This window comes from Quercus lobata, chromosome 9, assembly GCF_001633185.2.
Source record: "Quercus lobata isolate SW786 chromosome 9, ValleyOak3.0 Primary Assembly, whole genome shotgun sequence".
Classification (NCBI taxonomy): Eukaryota; Viridiplantae; Streptophyta; class Magnoliopsida; order Fagales; family Fagaceae; genus Quercus; species Quercus lobata.
In genome coordinates this window covers 14,681,172-14,704,404 of record NC_044912.1, presented here as the reverse complement: position 1 = coordinate 14,704,404, position 23,233 = coordinate 14,681,172, and the positions used below count along the sequence as shown (strand labels likewise).

The 23,233-nt window shown below is 33.2% G+C and overlaps 1 protein-coding gene across 2 annotated transcripts; it reads left to right on the top strand.

Annotated features, from left to right (window-relative positions):
- Positions 1-11,233: 11,233 nt before the first annotated feature.
- Positions 11,234-15,112, top strand: LOC115960121 (protein ROOT PRIMORDIUM DEFECTIVE 1-like). 2 transcript variants are annotated; one of them, XM_031078836.1, is made up of 3 exons: positions 11,234-13,237; positions 13,320-13,394; positions 14,821-15,112. In XM_031078836.1, the coding sequence occupies exon 1, from the start codon at positions 11,672-11,674 to the stop codon at positions 13,082-13,084; it is 1,413 nt and encodes a 470-aa protein (XP_030934696.1). In that variant the 5' UTR covers positions 11,234-11,671; the 3' UTR covers positions 13,085-13,237; positions 13,320-13,394; positions 14,821-15,112. The 2 variants fall into 2 exon arrangements, with proteins under 2 accessions (XP_030934696.1, XP_030934695.1); XM_031078835.1 differs by having other exon boundaries at positions 11,234-13,394.
- Positions 15,113-23,233: the final 8,121 nt, after the last annotated feature.

Sequence of the window (23,233 nt, the reverse complement as noted above, 5' to 3'; positions counted from 1 at the left end):
CGTTAATAATCTATTTTAGAAAAGTTTTGATACCACTTTTATGGGAAATGAAAAAGGCTGTCAAAGTATTAATTTTTTTTTTCATTTATCATAAAAAATTTCTTTAAATAGATTATTAACAAGTGCCTTAAGGGCACTTATTAGCATTTCTCATATATCAAGTTATGGACAAAAAAAACACACACACATGAGCGCGCAAATACATGAAGTTTTAAAATTTTATTTTATGAGTTTTCACATTTTGAAATTGTTATATGATAGCTCATTATCAATTATTAATGTGTGTAGGTGTGACCATTTTATTTTTTTAAGTTTATATAAAAGTTTTATTTTTTATGCATTTTTCAATATCTATGTCATTGTTTTTATAAAATAATTTTAAACTAACTAACCTCATCACACGCGCATTGCGCATGCAATGAGGTTTTTTTTTTTTTTTTTTTTATAAATAATTTTGGGTTTAGTATCATAGCTAGTTTAGCAAGAAAAAAGAGAGTGTATGTTTAAATTTAAAAAATGATAAGAGATGAGAAGGAAAATAGGGTGCGTTTGTTCAAAACATGGGTTTAGTGAGAGGTTTTTAATTATGAGCTTTTATTTTATAAATTTGTCTCCCTTATTTAAAAACATCTAAGTGAGCAAGGAGGGATATTTTGAGATATCCTTATTTTTTATTTATTTTTTTATAAGTAGATATTTTGGGATATCCAAAACTTAGAATTCATGACTTGACAATTTGGAAACCTTTTAAATAGTAATATAGATAAATGACAAAACTCATCTCACTAGCACTACATTAATTATTGACCCACACAACCACAATTATCCATACATAAATTGTACACTTGTCTATTTAACTGATTAAATGCATAAACAATCACTAACTTTAACATTTTTTTTTCTTGAATTACTAACTTTATAACAAAAAGTTATTATAACAATACACGTGTAATAAACCATTTGTATTTTCTAATTATATAATTAAATTTATATTATATTTATACTATACACATACTTTCACACACACACACAAATAACCTTATAACAAAAATAAAAATAAAAAATAGCATACACAATTAGTATTAAACACATACTCACACATATATAATACAAATTTATAATAAAGAGAGATACTCACAATACATAAAGATGCACTCCATAATCTTAGAGTCAAAATACCGAAATAGTTAGATGAAGAAGAAAAATAAGATGAGATTCATAAAAGTTTCTCTCCAAACTCTCTAAACTCTATTGTTGCTTTGAGATGGATAGATATGTGTTGTTGTTTGATTTTGAACCGGATTGGTATGTGATCCAGGTGTGCTAATTATGTGCCCATATATATATATATATATATATATATATATAATTTTCAAGTCAGGTGAACCACTGAAACAACATGTGGAGCCGCCCCCTGCTAATTATGTGCCTCTATTGGGACCATATCACCTGCAATGGGCCATATATACACTTAAAGTCACGACCAACAAGTACATATTTGTCACTTGTCTCTGCAATCTTGTGTGGTAGCCTGGTAGGGACCAACAAATGTTTGTTACTCAAATGTAACACAAGAAGCTTCTCCAAAAATACAAGTATAGGAGATAGCTCATATTTTAAGTGAGTGAATGAAGCCACCGAGGAACAAGACCTCCCAAATCTTGGTTCTCATTCAAAACAAGTCTTTCAAATTCCTAAGACTCGTTAGACTAACAAAGTTATCGGACATTATCACCTTCATGGGTCTTTGCCAAACATGTGCCAGTCGTTTGGTTGAGGTGGTAGGCGACCAATGAATGTAAAAGCTGGTGGCGGCAATAGCCGGAAGTTGGAGGCAACGGTGAAAGACAAAAGGGGATGTTTAGGTACAAGGTGAAGATGGGATTGTGTAAGTGAGTTTGACACAAGTCAGTTTTTGAGTGGTATGCTGAGAAATATTATGCTCAAGGAGAAGCACATACTGTATTTCAAGCTATCAAACTGGCAGTATTCCACAGGTTCCAATATATATGTGATCTTTGAATGTGACTCTAACGGTGTCATTGAAGCATCGCAGAATTTACACTCCACTCCTCCATCTCCATGGTTTTTAGCTTCTTCCCTCCATAGTGGCAAGGATTTTAGGTCCTTGCAACCAAAAAGCAATAAAAATGTCTCCAAGGGAGGAGGAGTGTGGTCACAAAACAATAAAAAGAAGTCCAGTCTTTATCGCTTTACTTCTTTTACCTTCGAAAGCTCAATGCAAGCTTGAAGAATGTGGGAAAGGAAAGCAGATAAAATCTAAAAGACCGACATTTAAGAAAAGGAGAAATACTTCATGGTGCAGGAAGAAAAAGAAGAGGAACCTTGAGGACAAGGATATTTCTGGAGGAGAGGAATGTTAGGAGTCTAGTTTAGTTTAAAATTGTTTTTTTTTTTTTTTTTTTTTTTTTTTTTTTTTTTTTTGAGAAGCAGTTTAAAATTGTTAGATTAATAATGATAGAGATATGTTTAATTGATTTAAATTAGTACTAGTGAGAATTGTTTGGAATATGATTAGTTTTATTGACAAATTATAGGAATTATAGTATTATATTTATATATTTGGTAGTCTGTCTTGTATTAATTCAAATGTTGACAATGAATTAAGGATAGTTATAAATGTCTTGTTAGCTAGTCTAGCTTGAAGGTCAAGACTCCCTCGAAGTAGTCCATTTATTAAATTTGGAGGTCTTAGTTCTCTTGATGTAACCAATATAAAAATTGAGACCATAACAGCTGGTAATCAAAATGTCCCAATGGTCTGGGTCGTAATTAACTAGCGAGTGGTAAGGATGGTGATCAAGTTGAAGATTTATATAATTTGAATCAAGATGTCTCAAAGGACAAAATGGTCAACACACAAGTGGTTCGTTGAACACAAAGTCACAAACACCCAGAAACTAGATAAGGAAGAAATTCTTATGACTAGTTATCATTTTGGAGGAGAAGCATTTTTATGGTACCTATTATTCAAGAAGAAGGAAAGTCGTAGAGAAGGAAAAAAAGGCATCAAGTTAAACTTGAAAATGGTTTTTGAGAGAGAGAGCCTTTCCAAAGCCTACTCTTGAGGACAAGGGTAAAATTAAGAAGGAAATATTAAATAAATCTTATCTACTTATAGTAGATAAAGATTAGGTTTGTTTTGAGATTAAATGTTAGCTTTATCCTCTAAAGCTAACTATTTATACAGCTTGATGGTGAATTATAAAATATGCTAAGAAATATTATTATTAAGTGGAAGTTTCATTTTAGAGGTTTGGACTCTCTCAAAGTAGTCCATTTATCAAACTAAGAGGTCTTGGTTCCCTTAAAGTAACCAACCAAAAAATTATGTTCATAACAAATTACGATGTGAATTTAAGTCGGATTCCTCCAATCGAAGGCCATTTGTTTCAACCGATTAACTGAGTCACAGGTTACTTTTTAGTCACAATCATTCTATCATTTTGTGCAATTGAAAAAAAAAACAAACAAACAAACAAACAAACAAACAAATAAGAAAACAAACAAACACAAAGAAGATGAAAAGTTGATCTCAGGACATGAAAGGTAAAGCCAGACAAGATTAAGGAACTCATGATGCTTGGCTTGGTTTCAAGAAAATTCTGTCACTTTATAGTTCATATCATCAAATACTAGACATTACAATTAGATTACATGTTTGGGTCTTTTTGTCACCCACACACACGTCTCATTTTTCATAAATTAGCATACAATTGTGTTTCCTAATTGTAAGTAATTTAGTCTATAAAGCATATAAATAATTGTGAGGAAATATGTAATCTACTATACTAGTAAGGACAAACAAATATATTTAGTGGGGTTAAATGAATATTTCCATTGATGATCAATTAAGTATATTCAGTTGTAAATTCAAGCTATTAGATAAAATTAGCAATATCAAATAGAGATATTTCACAATAGATAAAGAAAGTGAAATAGAAAGGGAGAGAATTATCTTAATCACACACGTCAACAAGAGGTCAATCTCAAGAATTCACACCGACATGCATGATCTGTAGGTACAAGCACTCTTTTATTCCTGCCATATAGGTATGATAAACAGAGAGGTGAGAGTAAGCAAATCATAGTTAATAATTCACCTTATTGAACGATAAATGAGAGATGGCTGAAATCAAGGGAGGAGGAAGAAAGATAATGTCCTGTTAGTGCTGAATAATGAGGGGAAGGCTTAATTTTGTACCTGCTGAATGTAAGAAAGAGAGCATTTGTGTTGAAATTCAATGGCCGCAGAGAGTTTTTTGGTGAAGGTGAGGTAAGTTATGTATTCATTGCTTTTCTTATCCTTCCCTTGTATATTTAGTATTAACATTAATGTTGGTTACACACAGCTAGTTGCACTTATCCATGCACAACCTTAAAATCGTGTTTTCATCAGTTATAATTTTGAAATCTTAAAATTGTTTTGAAAACACACTTTTATTGAAATCGTGTTTTCATAACACGATTTCAACTTACGTGGTGAACACACAATCCGTCGCTCTAACATTAAAATAATCAAATGTTAACGTGTAAGAGTGAGTTTCAGTTTCACCATAAGCTAGACAATATCTAGAAGCTTTTAGACAATGGATTTTCCAAAATATTTTGCATGAATTAGTGATTTTTATTGGAGGTTGAGCTTCTTCTTTTTCTTTTTCTTTTTCTTTCTTTTTTTTTTTTTTTTTTTTTTTTTTTTTTTTGTATAGATAGGTTGAGCTATTTTGTTTTATTCTAAACAAGATAATTTGATTGATTTTGGTTTGTCTTTATAAGGGGAGCCACAAATATAAGAAGGAAAAAAATTATCGGATACCTTAAGGATATTAATTTAAGAAATATTTTTAGAAACTTCTTACAGGAAAAGAAAAAAAGCAACTGTCATTTTTTACAATTTTTTTAAAATATTTTTCATAAAAATAATATCAAAACTTTCTTAAAATAGTCAATTAACAAATGTCTCAAGGCACCTGTAAACGGACCCATTAAAGAAATATGGACAATAATTAACCATTAACTGCATACTAGTGTGTAGCCCCGAAAATATGTAATGATTTCTCATATTAAAAATATATGTAATTTAAAATTTAATTTTTTTTAGACTTTTCAATTTTTGCACCTAATAATTTAATTGCCACAAAAATTAAAAACTTAGATGGACATGTGGTGGAAAATTGGATTCCAATTGAAATCTAATTTAGAATATAATTGGATTTGTCTAAGTTTTGAGTATTAATATATATGGATTTGAGTATTAATATATATAGATTTGAGGTAAGGGGCATGACTTTTTTTTTTTTAAGCAAGAATAATGTCTTCCTCTTGCATTCAGTTTGTTTGCACATTAGACCTGAAGAATAAGTGAAGAAAGACTCCATTTGAAAGACTTTTCATAAAGCCCAAAATAAGTGAACAAAAATCTTTATTTTGACCTCCAAGCCGCAACTCCCACTCTCCTCTCTTAAATTTACACATGGGCTTGGTACATACATTTGGGTTTCATCTATTTGTAGTTGAACAAGCATTATGATAAGTCCAAAGAAAGTGTCATCATTAACACAAAAGCCACTCAGCAGTTGACGAATCTCCTTCCTTTCCATCAATAAAAAGCCCTGAAAAAGTAAAAACCCAATTAAACAACTACAGCTTCCACCATCTTGGACTACCTATATTCATAAAACAAAGCTACATATTGGGCTGAGCCATCCACTAACCCACTAGCCCTAGTACTAACCAACCCACCAAAATGAAATCCCCTTAAAACCCATTCCGCCAAGGGCCCAAATCCTACCTAATCAACCCAAAAGTAAAACATCACACTGTGCTTTGTTTACATTTTGTGACTCATCTACACACACACACACACACACACATATATATATATATATATAACTGAAATCTTGAAACTCCATATATACACACACAAACACACACACACATATATATATATATATATAAAACTGAAAACTCTGAAACTCCCACAATTTTTCACGTCACCACTATATATATATATATATATATATTTTTTTTTTAGATTCTTTTTATTTTAGGTTTTATATCTTATATATATATATTTATTATTTTCTTCAACGTGTAATTATCTTATCAAGTGTTACAATAGTTTAGTTTAAGTAAAACTTTATTAGATATATGTTTTAATCTTTAATTTATATATCTGTGTTGATAAAAGAAAAGGCTTAATTAATGTTATCTTTATCTTCAACGTTGAGGTTGAGGTTGAGGTTGATTTGAGCTTGAACTCTGCATTGTAATTGTATAAAACATCAATACTCATCGGCCCTCTCATCCCTATATAAAACTTAACTCCTCTTCTCCAAGTTAGTAAAAAGAATACCCTAGCCATGTAGCCGCAACCACAGCCACACGTTGTGAGAATCTCCAATCCACAGCCATGGCCATGGCCAACACTTCAGCCATATCTCGGTGGAATATCACTACAGGCCGCATTGTGAATTACTACCTTAAATAGAAAAGATTGCAGCCACATCAGATGCTTTCCTTCCACATTATCATTATGGTATTTTTTTTTTTTTTTTTAAAGATGCTTAAGTTTGAGCCATCATCACCTCTCTCTCTAAAATTTCGTCTTTCAAAAGTTTTGTTCTTTTTTGTCTATTAAAATTTCTTTTGTGTACTTTTTTCTTTTTCATATATTTTTCTTTTGAATAGTCATATTTTTTTGAATTGATTAAATAACTTATTCTTTAAATATATACCCTTTTTGGCATTTTTGAAGTTTTAACATTTGAATTGGTGTTAGTTTTTGCAATATTTAAACATGTTTAGTAGATTTCAATGATTATACCATATATTATTCCTTTGAAAGTAATCAATTTTTCTTTTATATTTCTCTATTGTGTAATCATATGTATTTTGTTTTGTTTAAAAAATTTATAGGAAGCAAATCTTATGATTCTTTTGATGATAATATATCTTTCTCTTATATTTCTCTGTTGTGTAGTCATATATATTTTGTTTTGTATCAATAATTTCTAAGCAGTGAATCATCTGATTCTTTAATACTTTTTGTAAGTCGTTCAAGTAATGACTTCTTCATCAAATTGTAACACAAATTAAAGTCATATAAGAACAAATTATGCAATGATGTAGTTTCTTAATCAATTTAAGATTTTATAAAATTATTTTAGTTTACCTCACAAATAGGTAGGTTCCTATGCATAGCATGGGTTAGCGACTAGTATGAATATATGATGCACACTGTCATGGCATCACAGGAGAGGAGTTAGGACTATGCATGAATTCCTTTTGCTTCCCCATTTAATGTCCTGGAGACACTACTCAAAATTGCATAGACCCATTATGTAGTTTTTGCATTTTTTTTTTTTTTTTTGGAGAGAGTTTTAACTTATGTCGTCCGCTAGCTCTTTATCATCAAATTAAGACATCAATCAGTTTTTGGTGTAAGCGAAAATTGAACCCCAGATCTCTTATATAACCATCAAAGATTTTACCAGTTGAGCTAACTGGAACCCACCAATCTTTGCAAATTTTAAGTTCACATCACGCTCCAGATTAATGGGTCCACTTCTTGGGTATCCATGTATAGGGTGACTTTTTCTTATAAATTACCATATGGGAGTAGTTATTTTCAGGTTCACATCAAGTAGTTGTTTTTCAAAAAGTAAAAGTTACAGTAGTTACTTCATTGTTCTCATAGTAGTAGGGGTGTGCACGGTTCGGTCAGTGCGGTTTTTTCCTAAATTTATCACCGAATCGATAAAAATCAGTGTCCCCATAATCGTAATTGATGCACACTACCAAGGGTCAGTTTTCTGACTTATAGCGGTTCAGTTTTTCGTGATCGGTTTCATCGGTTTAACTATTAAAAATGTTTTTCCTACTTAGACATTACTCAATCGGACAATCAACTTTGACCGTAACAATAACTTAATAAATTTGGCCAAATAAATGCTTTACAATCAATTTATACTACCTTAAAGACTAACTTGGCAACGTGTAATTCATAATCAAATGCAAAACCCACTAGGCTACTATTAAGACAAAACAAACAAAAAGCCAAATGTCCAGTGGTCACTTAGGTAGTAGCTCTTCTCAGTAGCTTAAAATCCTTAGAAATAAAAATACAGTGGATCTAGATCCTCTCCATTTCTATTTGAAATGGAGTGTCCATTTTATGGATAGCATTCGTTTGAAATAAATCTGAAGTTTGAAGCATGCCAAATCAATTAAAATCCAACTGGCTTAACTCAGCAAGTTCAATCGGGGTTAGCTGTAAAGGTTAATACTGCGTTGCTACCGCTTTACTTTAAAAAAAAAACCTCGTCTCTTTGGAATCTTGGATCTGGATGCTAAACATAGAACAAAGCAATTGAATGATCAAAGAAGTATAATATTGTTCCTAGCAACTGGATTCTCTAATCTCACCCGATGATACTAGTAAGAGAAAGATCAGGAAGTATGTTGTTCTTCCAACAAAATTTGATCAAGTTTTGCTTCAAGTCACAAATAATCACAAATCTTTTCAAGTAATGAATGGAGTGAGTCCACTTTTCTCTTTATTTTTACATTTGAAGATGAAAATTTGCAGCTATGTGAAAATTTTCCACTATTTTTTTTTCCTAGTTTTTTCGATACCCATGTGGATTTCTATGATGACTGTAAATAGATTTTGATGGAATGATGTAGATTAAATGAATTATGTATTAGGTCTTTTGGATTCCATGGTCAATAAAGTTCACAGCTTAGGTTCATTCCTTTTGCATTCCAATTGTTTGATAAATTGTCCCATTGATTATGTGATATGTGCTTTCCGTTTGCAATTGAGTACACACTGACTTACACATATACCCAAAATGTGTGATTAATGAAAGAAAGAGATAGCCTATGAAGCACGGGTGCGTTTCGGGACTCGGGTGCGGGTGCGGGTGCGGGACTCGGCAATTTTTGAAAAAGTAGGGTGCGGGTGCGGCGGGACTCGGCGATTAAAAAATTATTAAAAATATTTTTATTTATATTTTCTATATATTTTTACTATTAAAATATTCTTAAAAAACACATTAATATACTTGATTCACAAAACAAAGAAAGAATAAGGCAAGAACCGCATCTGAGGTCAGAATTTCGGCCTCTCCGGCGATTTTCACGGTCGATTTCGGCCTGTTTCGGCCGATTCCGGCCTGTTTCGGCCGTATCGGCCGTATCGGTCGCCGGCCGATATTGGCCGATACGGACCGATTCGGCCCGATTTTGGCCGCGTCGGCCCGAGTCGGGATCCGCCACGTGGCGCGACGCGGGACGGACGCGCGGTCTGCGGCGTCCCTCCCGCGTCGCCTCGTCCCGCCGCGTCAGACGCGGGTACGCCGGCCTGGGAGCCGCGTCCGTGCATCCTTGGAGATAGCGCACTCAATTCCCCATTGGAAGATGATAAAAAACCTTACCTATGTGCTATGGCTAAAGGAACAAAATGAACTGTGACTAAAAACCACTTAATACACCGGCATACTGGATATATTATATATACACTTTCAATAGAACATTAGTTTAAGCATGTTGAAATAAAGATAATAGAGTTAGAGACTATGAAGTTTGCCTTGGTATTTTTTTACTGATGCCCTGGTATTTCTTTTTTAGATTTCTTGATGAGTCATAAGAAAAATATGACAATTGCTTGATATAGTTCTTTTGTGTAATGTGTAATTGTTTTCTTGTAGATGTCCTGTACTAGTGCTCCATCAGGTCAAAAAGGTTTATTTGCAAGTGTTACAAACTCCAACCGCAAAAATTGATGATGCAAGAGGTCCCTTAACTCAAGGAAGTGTTGCCAGCGGAGAGAAATAATGGTTCATAATTTTGAGCAATTTTTTCTAGTTTAGGATTGTGTTTTGTAATCTTTGGGACTTGTTGTGACTAAGTGCTCTAATGGTTGTTTATACTATGCCAATTGGTTTGTAGCTTGTACTAGTGTTTCGTGTGTGATGTTATCATGAGCAATTTTGTTTTTAATAAAATTTTCTGCAGCTTGTACAATTTATACAGATTATGATCCTCAATTTGTCATTAATCAAAATTTTGTACCTATTTATAATTTATTGTGTAATTTGGGTTTTATTATTGTCAACAAAAATTTGCAAACAACCAATATTTTGTAGACAATTATCACACACGGGTCCACATTGCATACTATTCAATTCCTATGCAAATTTGCATTTGTTTTTATAAATAAACATTACATAATTATATAACACACAAGTTGTCATTACATAACATATATGGAAGCTATTATCCTTGCACCTCTCACAAACACTTAACTATCATTACATAATCTTACACCATTATCATTGAACACTTAACAAGATACAAATTTGAGTAGACTTTGCACATTTGAACATATAACCCACAAATAGGATTCTGTCTTTGATCAACTGATTGGCATTTCTCCCAAGTTGATGTTTAGGCCAATACACTTTGAACATCACATGAAGTAAATTGGATGGTATTTCTCCCAGGTCTTTTGCATCTTTCTTTACAACTGCAGTTTTTTTAGAGCATTTTGAAGTCTTACATTTCCAATTGAATGTCAAGGTTAAAACTTGTAACACATTCGATTCCATACATCTGTTTGAGAAAAATTGAAAAATCAGATACAATCATACAATTAAATGTGAAAGCCATTATAACCTGTAATAAGTCATTAGAAAAATACAAAAAGTCATTAAATTTTTCTTTTTTCTTTTCATCAGGCCTGACATTTTGATCCACCAAAAAAGAAGTGCCCAGTAAATCTCCTTTGTGAATCTAAGAAACCTATGAGCAGAATAAGTAATCCAAATTCAACATTTGAAATCCAAATTCATATGCAAATAATCAAACCATGCTTAAATCCAAAATTATTCCATATCTGGCCGAAAATCAAAGCAAATTTGGGGAAAGATCCCCAAGCTCATCTTCCAAACCAGGCCCCATCGGGTCACCAGCAAGGACCACTGCCAGCGCCACCAGCCCCAGTGACCACAGAACTACCAGACCCATGTTTACCTTACAACTGCAACCCCATCAAATCTGGTTTGTGTTCTCAACGTCCATCTCTGTTATGCATTTTTCTTTTTCACAATAATGTTAACCCCAGTTGAAGTTAAAGAGTTAAGTCATTTGAATTTTTATGGACGTGGCACACTTTAGGCCTTCCATTAAAGAGTGAACACTGGGAAAGTGAGAATAGTCTCCCTCAACATCAATATTCTGTGAAAGAAAAAAAAAAACCATCAATACTCAGTGCAACTTAGAGAAAGACGAAGTGGTGTTGAGAAAATAAAAACTGGCTTCCTAGTTATCGATAGTCCGGCGCTGTTGCAGTGAGCACTATACTGCTGCTGAGAGTGAGACTTGAGAGACGTTCTGTGGGAGACTGAGATAAAAAATAGAGCATTATTTTTATATGTGAAAAGTGAAAGCCTAGCCATAAAACGTAGTCGTTTTATGCCTCTTTTTTTAACAACCCTGTGAAGTGAATCGGCGCCGTTTCACTATCTTCTTTTGTTTTGTTTTTTAACACCCAGAGAAACCGAAACCAGGTCCAGGACTTCAACGTTTCACTATCTTCTTTTATTTTTTAACAACCCTAAAACCCTAAAACCCCCAAAATTGAAAAATGCTCATCATCCTCTTATCCAAAACCACCAAAGCCTTCAGACCCAAAACCCCAATTCCCAAAACCCTTCAACCCCTACTCTCAAATGTCACTCCCACAAGACCCATGTCTCAATCCACCTCCATCCCTAAAAAGCTTCAGCGTGTACGTGACCATGGCTACGACAACTACATGGAAGTCGAGAAGAAAACCCGCAAAGTCCTGAAATTTCAGGACCTCATTCTCTCCCAACTCAACCACACCCTCCCAATCTCTCGCCTCGACCTCCTCTCTCGCCGCCTCGGCTTCAAACAACACGAAGCCGGCGCTTTCGTCCTCAAGTTCCCTCACGTTTTCGAGATTTACGAGCACCCGGTTCAGAGAATCCTCTACATTCGACTGACCCGGAGAGCCGTTCTGCAAATTCAACAGGAAAAGCAAGCTCTCATTGCTCAAGTCCCCGACGCTGTGACCCGCCTCCGGAAGCTCATAATGATGTCCAACACGGGTCGATTGCGCCTTGAACACGTGAGGATTGCTAGGAAAGAGTTGGGTTTGCCTGACGATTTCGAGTACTCGGTAATTCTCAAGTACCCTCAGTATTTTCGATTATTTGATGCTAAAGAAACTAGGAATAAGTACATTGAGATTGTTGAGAGAGACGAGAGTTTAGCTGTGTGTGCTATAGAGAAAGCTAGGGAGAAAGAGTACAGAGAGAAAGGTGTTGATGCCGAGGATATAAGGTTTTCGTTTATTGTGAATTTTCCGCCTGGGTTTAAGATTGGTAAGTATTATAGGATTGCTGTGTGGAAATGGCAACGTGTTCCGTATTGGTCGCCTTATGAGGATGTTTCGGGGTATGATTTGAGGTCTTTAGAGGCGCAGAAGCGTATGGAGAAGAGGGCGGTGGCAACAATTCACGAGTTGTTGTCATTGACAGTGGAGAAGAAGATTACATTGGAGAGGATCGCGCATTTTAGGATGGCGATGAATCTGCCAAAGAGGTTGAAGGAGTTTCTTCTTCAGCATCAAGGGATATTTTATATTTCGACAAGGGGGAATCTAGGGAAGCTGCATACGGTTTTTCTTAGGGAGGCATATAAGAGGGGTGAGTTGGTTGAGCCAAATGATTTGTATATTGCAAGGAGGCAGTTGGCCGACTTGGTGTTGTTGAGTCCAAGGAAGGCAAAGGTGGATAGAGAATTAGTTAATTATAGAAGAGATAGAGAAGATGATGAAATGGTACAAGTTAGAAATGAGTTTGTGGAGAATGGTTCTCAAAGTTTTGCAGTTGGGGACAATGTTAAAAAAGATAGGGAAGGGGAGGATGATTTGGACTCAGATATCGTTTCTGACGCTGGCTCTGATTATAGTGATGAGGATGATGATTGCCTTGAAACTTTGGATGCAGAGGATGTCCATTTAACCGAGTGACTGAAATAAAGCTTGTGGCTTAATGATTATTTTGCATATTGTTAGTTGTAGTCAATTCCTATTTCAAGGCAACATGATCCTTTAGAGGGTGGAATTGTTGCTTTTGGTGGATCAGATGGTGTCATAAGAGTCCTTTCAATGATAACATGGAAGGTTGGCTGTTTTTCATGTTGTTGGTCTATCACATTCAGATTGAGTGTTTCTTTCATTCTGTGATAATACTAGTTTCTTGCAGCTTGTGCGACGGTACACAGGAGGTCATAAAGGATCAATTTCTTGTTTAATGACCTTCATGGCTTCTTCTGGTGAGGTAAAACATCCATTTCCCGAAAGTAATTTACATTACCTTGTATTATCTTTCAACTTGCTTTACTATTAGAATTTTTTTATGATCTTGGTCTAGATGCCTCCGTAATACTGGAGTTAACTCAATAATGATGATGCAATGTCTGAATCTTCATAGGATTTGATTATCTATTTATCCCTTAAGTTCATTTGGTTCTGCAGTGTCCCTTTGGAGATAATTCTTACTTCTAATAGCAACATGAGACAAAACATGCTCTTAATACAGTAGTTTGTAGAAAATTTAGACTGTGGAATGCAGAGTTTGAGTCAGAAGATTTTGCACAGATAGTTAAGAATTACATGTTACTGTAGCTTGACACTGGCACATATATTCATAACATGTACAAATGCAGAGGTGCATAGAGGTACATACATACTGTGTCTCTACATTTTGGATGAGTTATTCTTGTTTTTCCTTATAAGTACAAATTATTGAGAGTGCAAAATGAGCCTGGAATCTTTGTAAATGGGAGAAATGCCTTAAAAAGAGCAAAGGGGGAGTTGGAGGAATTTTGAAATTATAAACAATTGCAATCTAAATTTCCAAAGTTCAAAGGCATCCAGGAAAAAAGAATTAGCTTCTAAAGCCTTCATCAACTTGTATGAGCTCCAAATGTAGAACTTTCAACAGCATGACTTCTTTTTTTGGGTGTGTGCACGTGTGTGTATTAATTAAACAACAAACATGACTCATTGACTCTTGAATGACTTCCTACTCATTCAAGAGGTATTATCCAGTAAAGGGCAAGTATCTGAGATTATATGTGCAGATGTTGCTTTTACAGGCATCCAAGAGTCTTAAATTTGTCTTTTTCCCTTCTTTGTGTGGCAGAACAAGAGAGGGGGGGGGGGGGGGGTTTAATTAAGGCAGTGACCATGTTTTAGTTCTGTATATGTACAAACTGTATCATAAATAATAATAAATTTGAATGGACAAGTAGTCCTCAAAAAAAGAATGGGATGGAAATATCAATATCATTAGCAAGACATCAAGGCTCTTGGAATTTAGATGAAAAACAAGGAAGGAGCCAGCCGGCAGGAAAAGGGGGGTGGGGGGGAGTTCAAGGGGAGTAGTGGAGTCCTGTGAACATTTTTAGGACAGTTGCTACAAGGTTTTAGTGTACAGTTGATCCAAACTTTTCAGCCATTTGTACCTTGTCAAAGATATTTTAGTCTGTATACATAAATTTTTATGCAGTGGTGAAAATGGTTGAGAATTTGGAAAATTTGTTTAATACCCGGTGTATCTAAATTGGTTTCAGTTGTTGAAGTCAAACTAATACATTATGCACAAATTCATTCTATAAAATTTGTTTAATACCTAATGTATCTAAATTGGTTTCAGTTGTTGAAGTCAAACTAATACATTTCACTTTTACATATCTTGTCAGCTGTATCAATCTGGAAAATTATTGTTTCAAGTAGTTGCTCATGCAGTCATGTAAGTTTATTCAGGTGATCATCCTTCTTGTTCAGAGTCCTCACATTCCGATTTGGGAAGTTGTGCTAAAATGAGACTGCAGTACATTAGATTCTGCCACCAAATGTGTAAACTTGGTCAAATAATTCACAGAAATCTGCAAAAACAGATGTTATATTTGATTTGATTGTCTTAATGATGTAAATTTTACACTTTAAAAGTAAGCTAAAGTTGGTTTGAAATCTTACTCTCCTTTGAATGTATATTTTACCTCACTCCAATAAAGTTAAAGAATTTAGTCTTACAGATTACAATTGTTATGGCTGTGACTTCCTTATAGAAAGATTTTTCTTGAGTTGAAAATTCGTTCTTTTTTGTTTTCATACTTTTCTGTTTCCTTTTGGCTTTATTTTGTCTCCTATCATACATATGGAGACGTGTGTATACACTTATATGCATACATATATATACTCACACAGATGTATATTAATGTGTGTTTCTGTTTATATTTGTTGAGGAGCAAACTAGTAATTAAAGTTTCTAATTGCTTGTGTGTTGGCAGTCTTAACTGACCACATCTGTGACCCAAGTATTGGTAGAATCCAGCATATCCGCTACCACCGCTTCACCCTTACTTTGAAAATTTCATGCAGGAATTGCAAATTTTTATAGCTGGAGAGCCACATAGATCTCTTCTCACCACACTCTTCGACTGTAGGTCATCCAGTGTGTGCAGAAGAAGCCAGCCTGATGGATCTTTCAGGTATCTTGCCATATTTGCAGAGTGCTCTGGTCCGCACCAATGCGAAGCAGAGTTGCATTAACAAGATACTTTAAGAATGGAAAAAAAAAATAAAAAATAAAAAAATATAATTGGTAACCAAAATTTGGGTCAGATTTTATTATAGCCCTTGAACTTTGAAAAGTTCATTTTCAATCCTAAATAAATTGTAAACATACAAAGTTAGTTCTTTTCGTAACCTGACTATTAAAAGTTAAAACCTTGTCGAATTTCGTCATTGTATGTTAAAGACAAATAGAGAAATAAATTAGATGAATGAACTACTGTTAATTTGTTATGGTCACCAATAAATAAAGTAACTCATAAAATCACATGAGTTGATAGAATTATGGTGAGTTTGGTTCAGTTTTTTGTAAAAATGCATAATAAAAAAGTGGAGTTTTCAAAAAGTGCATAATGAAAAAGTGTATTTTTAAAAAACTGAGTGTTTGGTAAAAGTTATTAAAAAGTGTTTTTTAAAAAAATTGTGTGTTTGGTTAACACTTATAAAAGTGGCAGTTTGAGGGATAAATTACCAAAAAGGACAATGTATATATAAGAGCATCTCTAACAAGTTAGACAAATTTTTGTACTGTTTGAACAATCAACAGTGACATTTATTTTTTGCCTACTCATTTTTTTAATTTTTATTTTGTGATCAAATTTATTCTTTTTTAATATTTATTTTTTCTTTTTTTATTCATTCTCAACAATTATATTGTTCAACAAAAAGTGTTACATCCACAATATTTTTTGCAATACTTTCACAAGAATCATAACAAAATCTTATATGGAAAGTTGTTACTAATTTTAATTTGAACCCACCACTGAAATTATATTTTTACTTACCAATATTAGCTAATTACTTAAAATTTATTGTGAAAATATTGTGGTAATATTTTTAAATTGTGATTTCTAATTCTTTGCCTTTCTTTCATCCATACGTTTTCTTTTCCTTTTTCTTTTTCTTTTTCTTTTTTTTCTTTTTTTTTTCTCTTGCATTTTGTCCACCACACACGTATACCATTGTCCATTAGTACATCCTCTCCTTTTTCTTTTTCTTTACTTCCACTTTCCAGAAGCTCCCTCATTCTTTCTTCTTCTTTTTTTTTCCTTTACTTCCACTTGATTCCAGAAACTCTCTGGCTCTCTCATTTTCTTCTACTTTTTTTTTTTTTTTTCTTTTCCTACTTGATTCCATAAATTCTCTAGCTCTCTTTGTGATACTTGATTCCATAATCTTGCTTGCCTTTTTGGTGTCATTATCTTCAAAGTTCAAATACACACAGACATGCATGGAGAGAGGAGAAATCGTCTTTGCTCCACCACACCGCCACCGCTACTCCTCCTCCTCACTACGGAGTGCATGCAACCAGGGGTCATATCGGTTTTTTATTTTTTTTTTCTTGATCATTTATTGTTGTTCTAATTTTTTTTTTTTTTTTTCTGTTCTTGATCTGCTGTTGTTGTTGTTTTGATTTTAGATTTGTTGTTTAAATTATATCAGTTTTATGAGAGCAAATTTTTTTTTGCTTTTATTGTTGTGGTTTGATTAATTTTAAGATTATGTTTTTGAGTTTGTATTTTGATTATGCTTGAAATGGGAGGCGTGAGAGGAGCTTCGTGCAAAGGGAGAGCAGAGAGATGAGATGAGGGGCGTGAGGCTTCAGGCGTAAGAGAACTGGAATTTTTATGGGTATTTTCGTAATTCACCATCAACCCAACAGTAACAGTTCAAACGTGCATGCGCGTTTTGATTTATGGACCTCCTACGGTCCATAAATATTGCGCGTTTTGAACGCATTTTTTGCCTAGGCCCAAAGTGCAACTTTTATCAAAAAGTTACGTTTTGGGCTGAGTCAAATGCAATTTTTCTTCTGCTTTTTGTAATATGGGCGTTTTCAGCTCCTAAAAGTGCAAACAAATGCACACTAACTTGGCTGTGGAGGCCTTTGTGATCTTCACTAGATACAGTTGATAGACTGCTAGACACTCACATTGCTTTTGTTGGTTGGCAAGCATTCATTATAGTAGCTAGAGATCCTTATCCTTATGTCCTCTACTATGTTTGGTGAAGATATCTCTGTCTTTCCCTGGCCCAAACATTGTGCAACTTCTCCTACTGTAACTCAATAGTGTCCCCATTTCATAAAAGAGTACTTTCTATAAACAACATGTTGTCAGTAATACACTGTTGATATAATTGGAGCCATTGGACTGGTCTCTTCACAGTTTCATCTTGTTTTACATTTTGTGTGGTTTTGTGGGTCTTCAACCATGTGCAATGTTTTACGTAAGATAAGGACTTGGTGATATAAATGGTGGAGATTTTGGCTATGCGGTTCACTTAAAGAAGATCTAGTTTTAGGAGAATGATGTCTTTATGTAGAAGAGTGCTTCAATTAGGCGGGTTAAGTTTTTATGTAGCTCAATGGAGTAGAGGCTATCCAGTGATTGTCATAAAGTATTTTCTGTATCAAGATGGGACACATGTTTGGAAGAAAAAAATTTGAGCAATTGAAGGAATTAAAATTTGAACATGAAGTTCGTGAAATACATTTTGCCCGGGCATCCATGTAAATTCACCCAGGTTATCACAATTCATTTGGATAAGTAATAAGTTAAGGCAAAAACTTGTTGCACACACCTTTATACACTCGAAATAACAACTGAAATTGTGACTTGAAGTCACGATTTCTAACTTTGAGTGTGTAAAAGTGTGTGCATTGATGTGTGTAATTTCCAACTTAGCATGTGTGTAAAAGTGTGTATATTAACATATGTGTAATAAATACTGCTCATAAGTTAAGCCTAACAAAAAGTGCTTGCCTTCGTATGCATGCATTTGACAAATGAGTCCACAAATGTACAAGCCAGCGCAGAATAGATGGTATAGAATCTGTTTGCACAATTGTTTCCTTGACTTGTGAAGTCTTCACTTTCCACCAATCTTACTGTGAAGTTCAGAAATCTCTGTTGAATATCCTAGGAATTCCACAACCATAAATTGAAAAGGCTTGGATTCTATTTGCTTTAGATATTGAGCTATGTTGCCACATAATTTTAGTCATATGTGTCCAATTTTCAAACCTAAAGTTATAACTAACACATTGACTAATTGTTCTTTTGCTTTCTTTGTTTTTGGGATAAGCAAAAGAATATTACGTTTTTGTGATAAGCAAAAGAATTACTGGAAAAAAGGAGGCACATCATAGTACACAGAATTTAGTGAAGAGACCCAAAAGAAAAGATAAGAATCAAAGAAAACAATAATTAACTCCTGAAACTTTTAAGCCATCCTAAAATTCCAATACAAAATAAGATGTGCCAGGACCATAACCCACCTGAACATGACCTCACAAATATATGTTTCTTTTATGTAGTGATAGGGGAAGCACAACATGATTAAACATAAGACTATTCTGAAAGATTGATTGGTTTTTTTACTTGAAAACCCATATTTGATTATATTGTCTCTAATTCCTTCCCTCTGGTCTCCATTTCTCTCCTGTAATCCCATATACATGTGAAAATAATAATAATAACAATGATGCAGGATTTGCACTTTTTCATGCTAGATCAAATGAAAACTCAAGTGTCTTAAAACACTTGTTCACAGCCCCCATCATCAATTAACCTACCTGATTTGAAGTTTTTAGAGCAAAAAAAGGGTTACTGCCAAACTTAGATTTTATGATTTTTATTTTTATTTTGAAAAATAATAACATAACTTTATAGACAATAGAAAATTAAATTAATTTTTGTACATCAAAGGAACCCCTTTGGCTTTTGGGGAGAAAAACAGTATATTAAATGCTATAATTGCTATACTCATCCGTAAGTTGAAATCAATGAAGGATTAAAACTGTAAAAGCAAAAGAATTAAAGGAACATTGTTGGGCAAGCTGAAACCATAAGTGAGGGAGTTAATAAGTAGAAGAGTATGCAAGTTAGGTTCAAATTGGGTGGGTTTGACATTAAGCTTCAAACATATATAGCTGAGAATTTTCCTACCCACAGCTAACCAACATCTAACCAATGTTTTACTTAAAAGATCCCTTCTCATTTCCCTGTATTATTGGTCCCATAATAACGTTATATATGAAAAGGAGTTGCTTGAAATGTTATATATCAGGTTAGAAATCCTAATGTCCTATACCCCCCACCTGAGGCTCGAACTCTTGAGCTCTGGGTACCCCTATATATGCCCTCGGGTTGTTATTGCATATTTCAAGAGTATATAATAATTTTTTCATGCCCTCATGGCAATGGCAAGGGGAGGTAGTACTTCGCCTAACATAGATGGTAGTAAGAGAGCACTCTAAAACTTTACTAGTCTGCGCTTGACAATTATGATAATTTACCATTTTACCAAACAAATATGTATCCAATGTTTGATTTGGTTGGTCAAGTTGGAATTTTAAATCAAACAAAGTTGGTATTCCTTGTGAATGATTAAAATCTTCTAGAGTTCTTAAAGTAATTTTATTGTAAAGTTTTTAAAATCTTGCCATATATCATCAAAATGATTTTAATAAATAAAAAAATAGTGGTAGTTAATATTTATTTAAATGCTAATGATATGATGAATTTATGATATGTAGTAGGTAACTAAGTACACAAAGATTCATTATAAACTTCTTTGGGAGCTTCACTTCGAGGAATAACATGTTGGTCTAGTTGTCTCCAGAACCACAAAAGACTATTAGAATTGAGAAATCCTATGGTTCAAATCTTTTTGTATTTGATTATTTAAGCGAAGTATTGTCATCCATTAAATTCGCTCATATCAAATTCTAAGAAACACATGCAACTATGATGTTGATAAGTAGACCTTATCAATTTTCCTTTGAATAACAGAATATTAATTATTAATATGTTTTGAAAAGGTGCATGTGCCAGATTGCTCTATTAGTTAAATTTTTCTACTTCCCTAAAGAGTATATAATGTATGTTTTATTTTATTTAAGATCAAATAATAATAAAAGGTTATAAATTAATAACAATTTGCTATTTCTCTATTTGTCCTTTTCCTTTCCTTTCCTTTTCATGTCTTATAAGTTATATACAAAACTTTCTTTCCCATCAAAACTAAAGACCTTTTTTTACGACTTCTTAGTATAAAAGTAGTATCAAAATTTTCTTAAAATAATTTATTAACAATTGTTATTCTAAAGACATCCGTTAATGGAATCCATATATATATCTCTATATGAAAAGCTATAACGTTGCAATATCAACAGCATGTTACATGCACTTGAATAAAATATAGATATATTATCGGAAAAAGAGGGACGTTTCAACTTGACCACAACCAAAACATGATAAACGTCATTGATTAATAATGTATTATTTACTATAGTACTAGTGAACAACCTAATGACTCCTTAGCTTAGCTGTTCCGAAACATTGAACGCGGATTTTGATTTGTATGTGTATTACGCCACATAACTTTTAGTTTTTTAATATAATTCTGTCTTGTTTTTTTTTGCTAACCATATAATTTTGTCTTATTCTTAGTCAACTATGAGCAACTATGATAATCCAGATTCATAATTATATATATTTGTGGATTATAAATTATACTAATGTCTACCATAAGACTTCTAGATATTTTGGTGTCGATAAAATTAATAAAATAATGTGAGTGATACTACAAAATCCAACAAGTGTACGATTCTCAAAAAAAAAAATCCAACAAGTGTAGAGCTAAGGTTATTGCTAATAATTAATATATCTTAATTAACGTCCAATGTGGTGAGCTTGCATCAATTCATAAAGCAATAAAAAAATAAGTTCTTGACAAGGAGCAATGCATACTAGGGGGCAAGTGCAAAGGTGCCATTGGAATTCAAGAATGAGAATGAGACATTTTGATTAAACATATATAGCAAATGGACAACTTGATCGTTTGCAAATTGGGTGGTGTTACCACCATACATGTATAAAATTAAGGGTAAGATACTATTTAATAATATAAATGAACATGTTAATGAAGTATTATTATTTGAAATTATCTATTAGGCCACAAATAATTTAGCTTAATTAATTGAACATTTAAGGATTATCTTAAAACATATTAACACAAATAGTTATTTAATTTCAACCATAGTTTCAATTCACCAAATCAAAAATCGAGTTATTGTTTACCATAATTTTGCTTGAGTGAGTATTGAGCAAACTCTTGAAGATAGCATAGTTGTACTTTGTAACAAATACAGGGAAAATATTATCAACTCATTATCTGAAGAAAGAAAATATTATAACCTTGTCACATTTGAGCAGTTTCTAAAACAGACTGAAGTCACTCAACCCAAATGCAATTCTATTGACAACCTAAACTGAATTTTTTTTTTTTTTTTTGAGAAAAAAAAATACTATATTTTGGCAATAGGATTTGTCCAACAAAAAGTATATATGAGCCCTAATATTTATTACAATATCTAGTAATGCTGACAAACATTTATTTTATTTTGTTTTGTTACGTTCACCAAAATGTATTTTTATTTTTGTAATTATTTGATTGAGATCAATGAGATGTACGGTTGAACACCCGTGCCTTCAACAACAACCAAAAAAAAAAAAAAAAGCTCTTTATAGTAGGTAGGTCAGTTCTCATTTTCCAAATTTGTTATTATAGTTGAAAAAATATTGATAGAAGTACCTCTTCATTGATACAAAAGTAAAAGAGGAGACAACTCCTTCAACAACAACAAAAAATAAAAAAGGACACAATTCCTACTTTTAGGAAAAAATTGCATCGTTTGACTTTTTTGTTATTATATATAAATATGATAGAATTTTAATGCAGGACTTCTATTTTATGATAATTGTTTTTTATCATCAAATCATAACATTAATTGATTTTTAATGTTGACAGGATCTAAACTTCATATATCTTATTTTATATAAAAAATTTGTATTAGTCAAGTCAAGTTCACTAAAACCCACAAATGCAACCTTTGACTTGATTCACTAGAATTACTATTATTTTAGACATTGAAAAGGTAAGGTAAGGTTAAAGAAGAGATTTCAAATTTGTGAGGAAGTATAGTTGCAGTGTCTCGATTTACAGTCCAAGCCTAAAACATATGGGATATTGGTCCAATAAGCCTAATTCAATAAATCTGTAGAGAGTGGATCGAAGAATTAGGCCCTAATGAATTGAACAACGGCTAATACTAATTAAATGACAATAAAAAACAAATAAGAGATTTTGATATTAATAAACTTTCAGTCTGAGGAAGTCACCCTTGCATAAGTTAATCATCGATGGATACAAAGATAATTTAGATTGCTACGATACTCTATCTCTATATTTCCGATCCCTATCTCATGGAGGGTCTCTTACATTATATTGCTCCATTTGAGTCATCTTAGTCTCACACTTGTTGATTATCTGAGCCCTTACTTGAGTACCTGTCCCATCAAACACCCTCTATGGCTTTCTGTAAGTTGTGGTAATCAAGGTAATACTGTTCAAAGGTCTTTTCCACATAAATGCGGCCAAAAAAATTGGTGCAGTGCATTTAATGCGGTGGTAGCAGTTTTCCCTTAGATATTTTTGGGCTTCCTTCTTTCTAATATGTTCGTAAGGCACATT

What these genes read in the sequence shown, in the direction of transcription:
- LOC115960121 (XM_031078836.1), top strand. Translation starts at nt 11,672, where the DNA reads ATGCTCATCATCCTCTTATCCAAAACCACCAAAGCCTTCAGACCCAAA.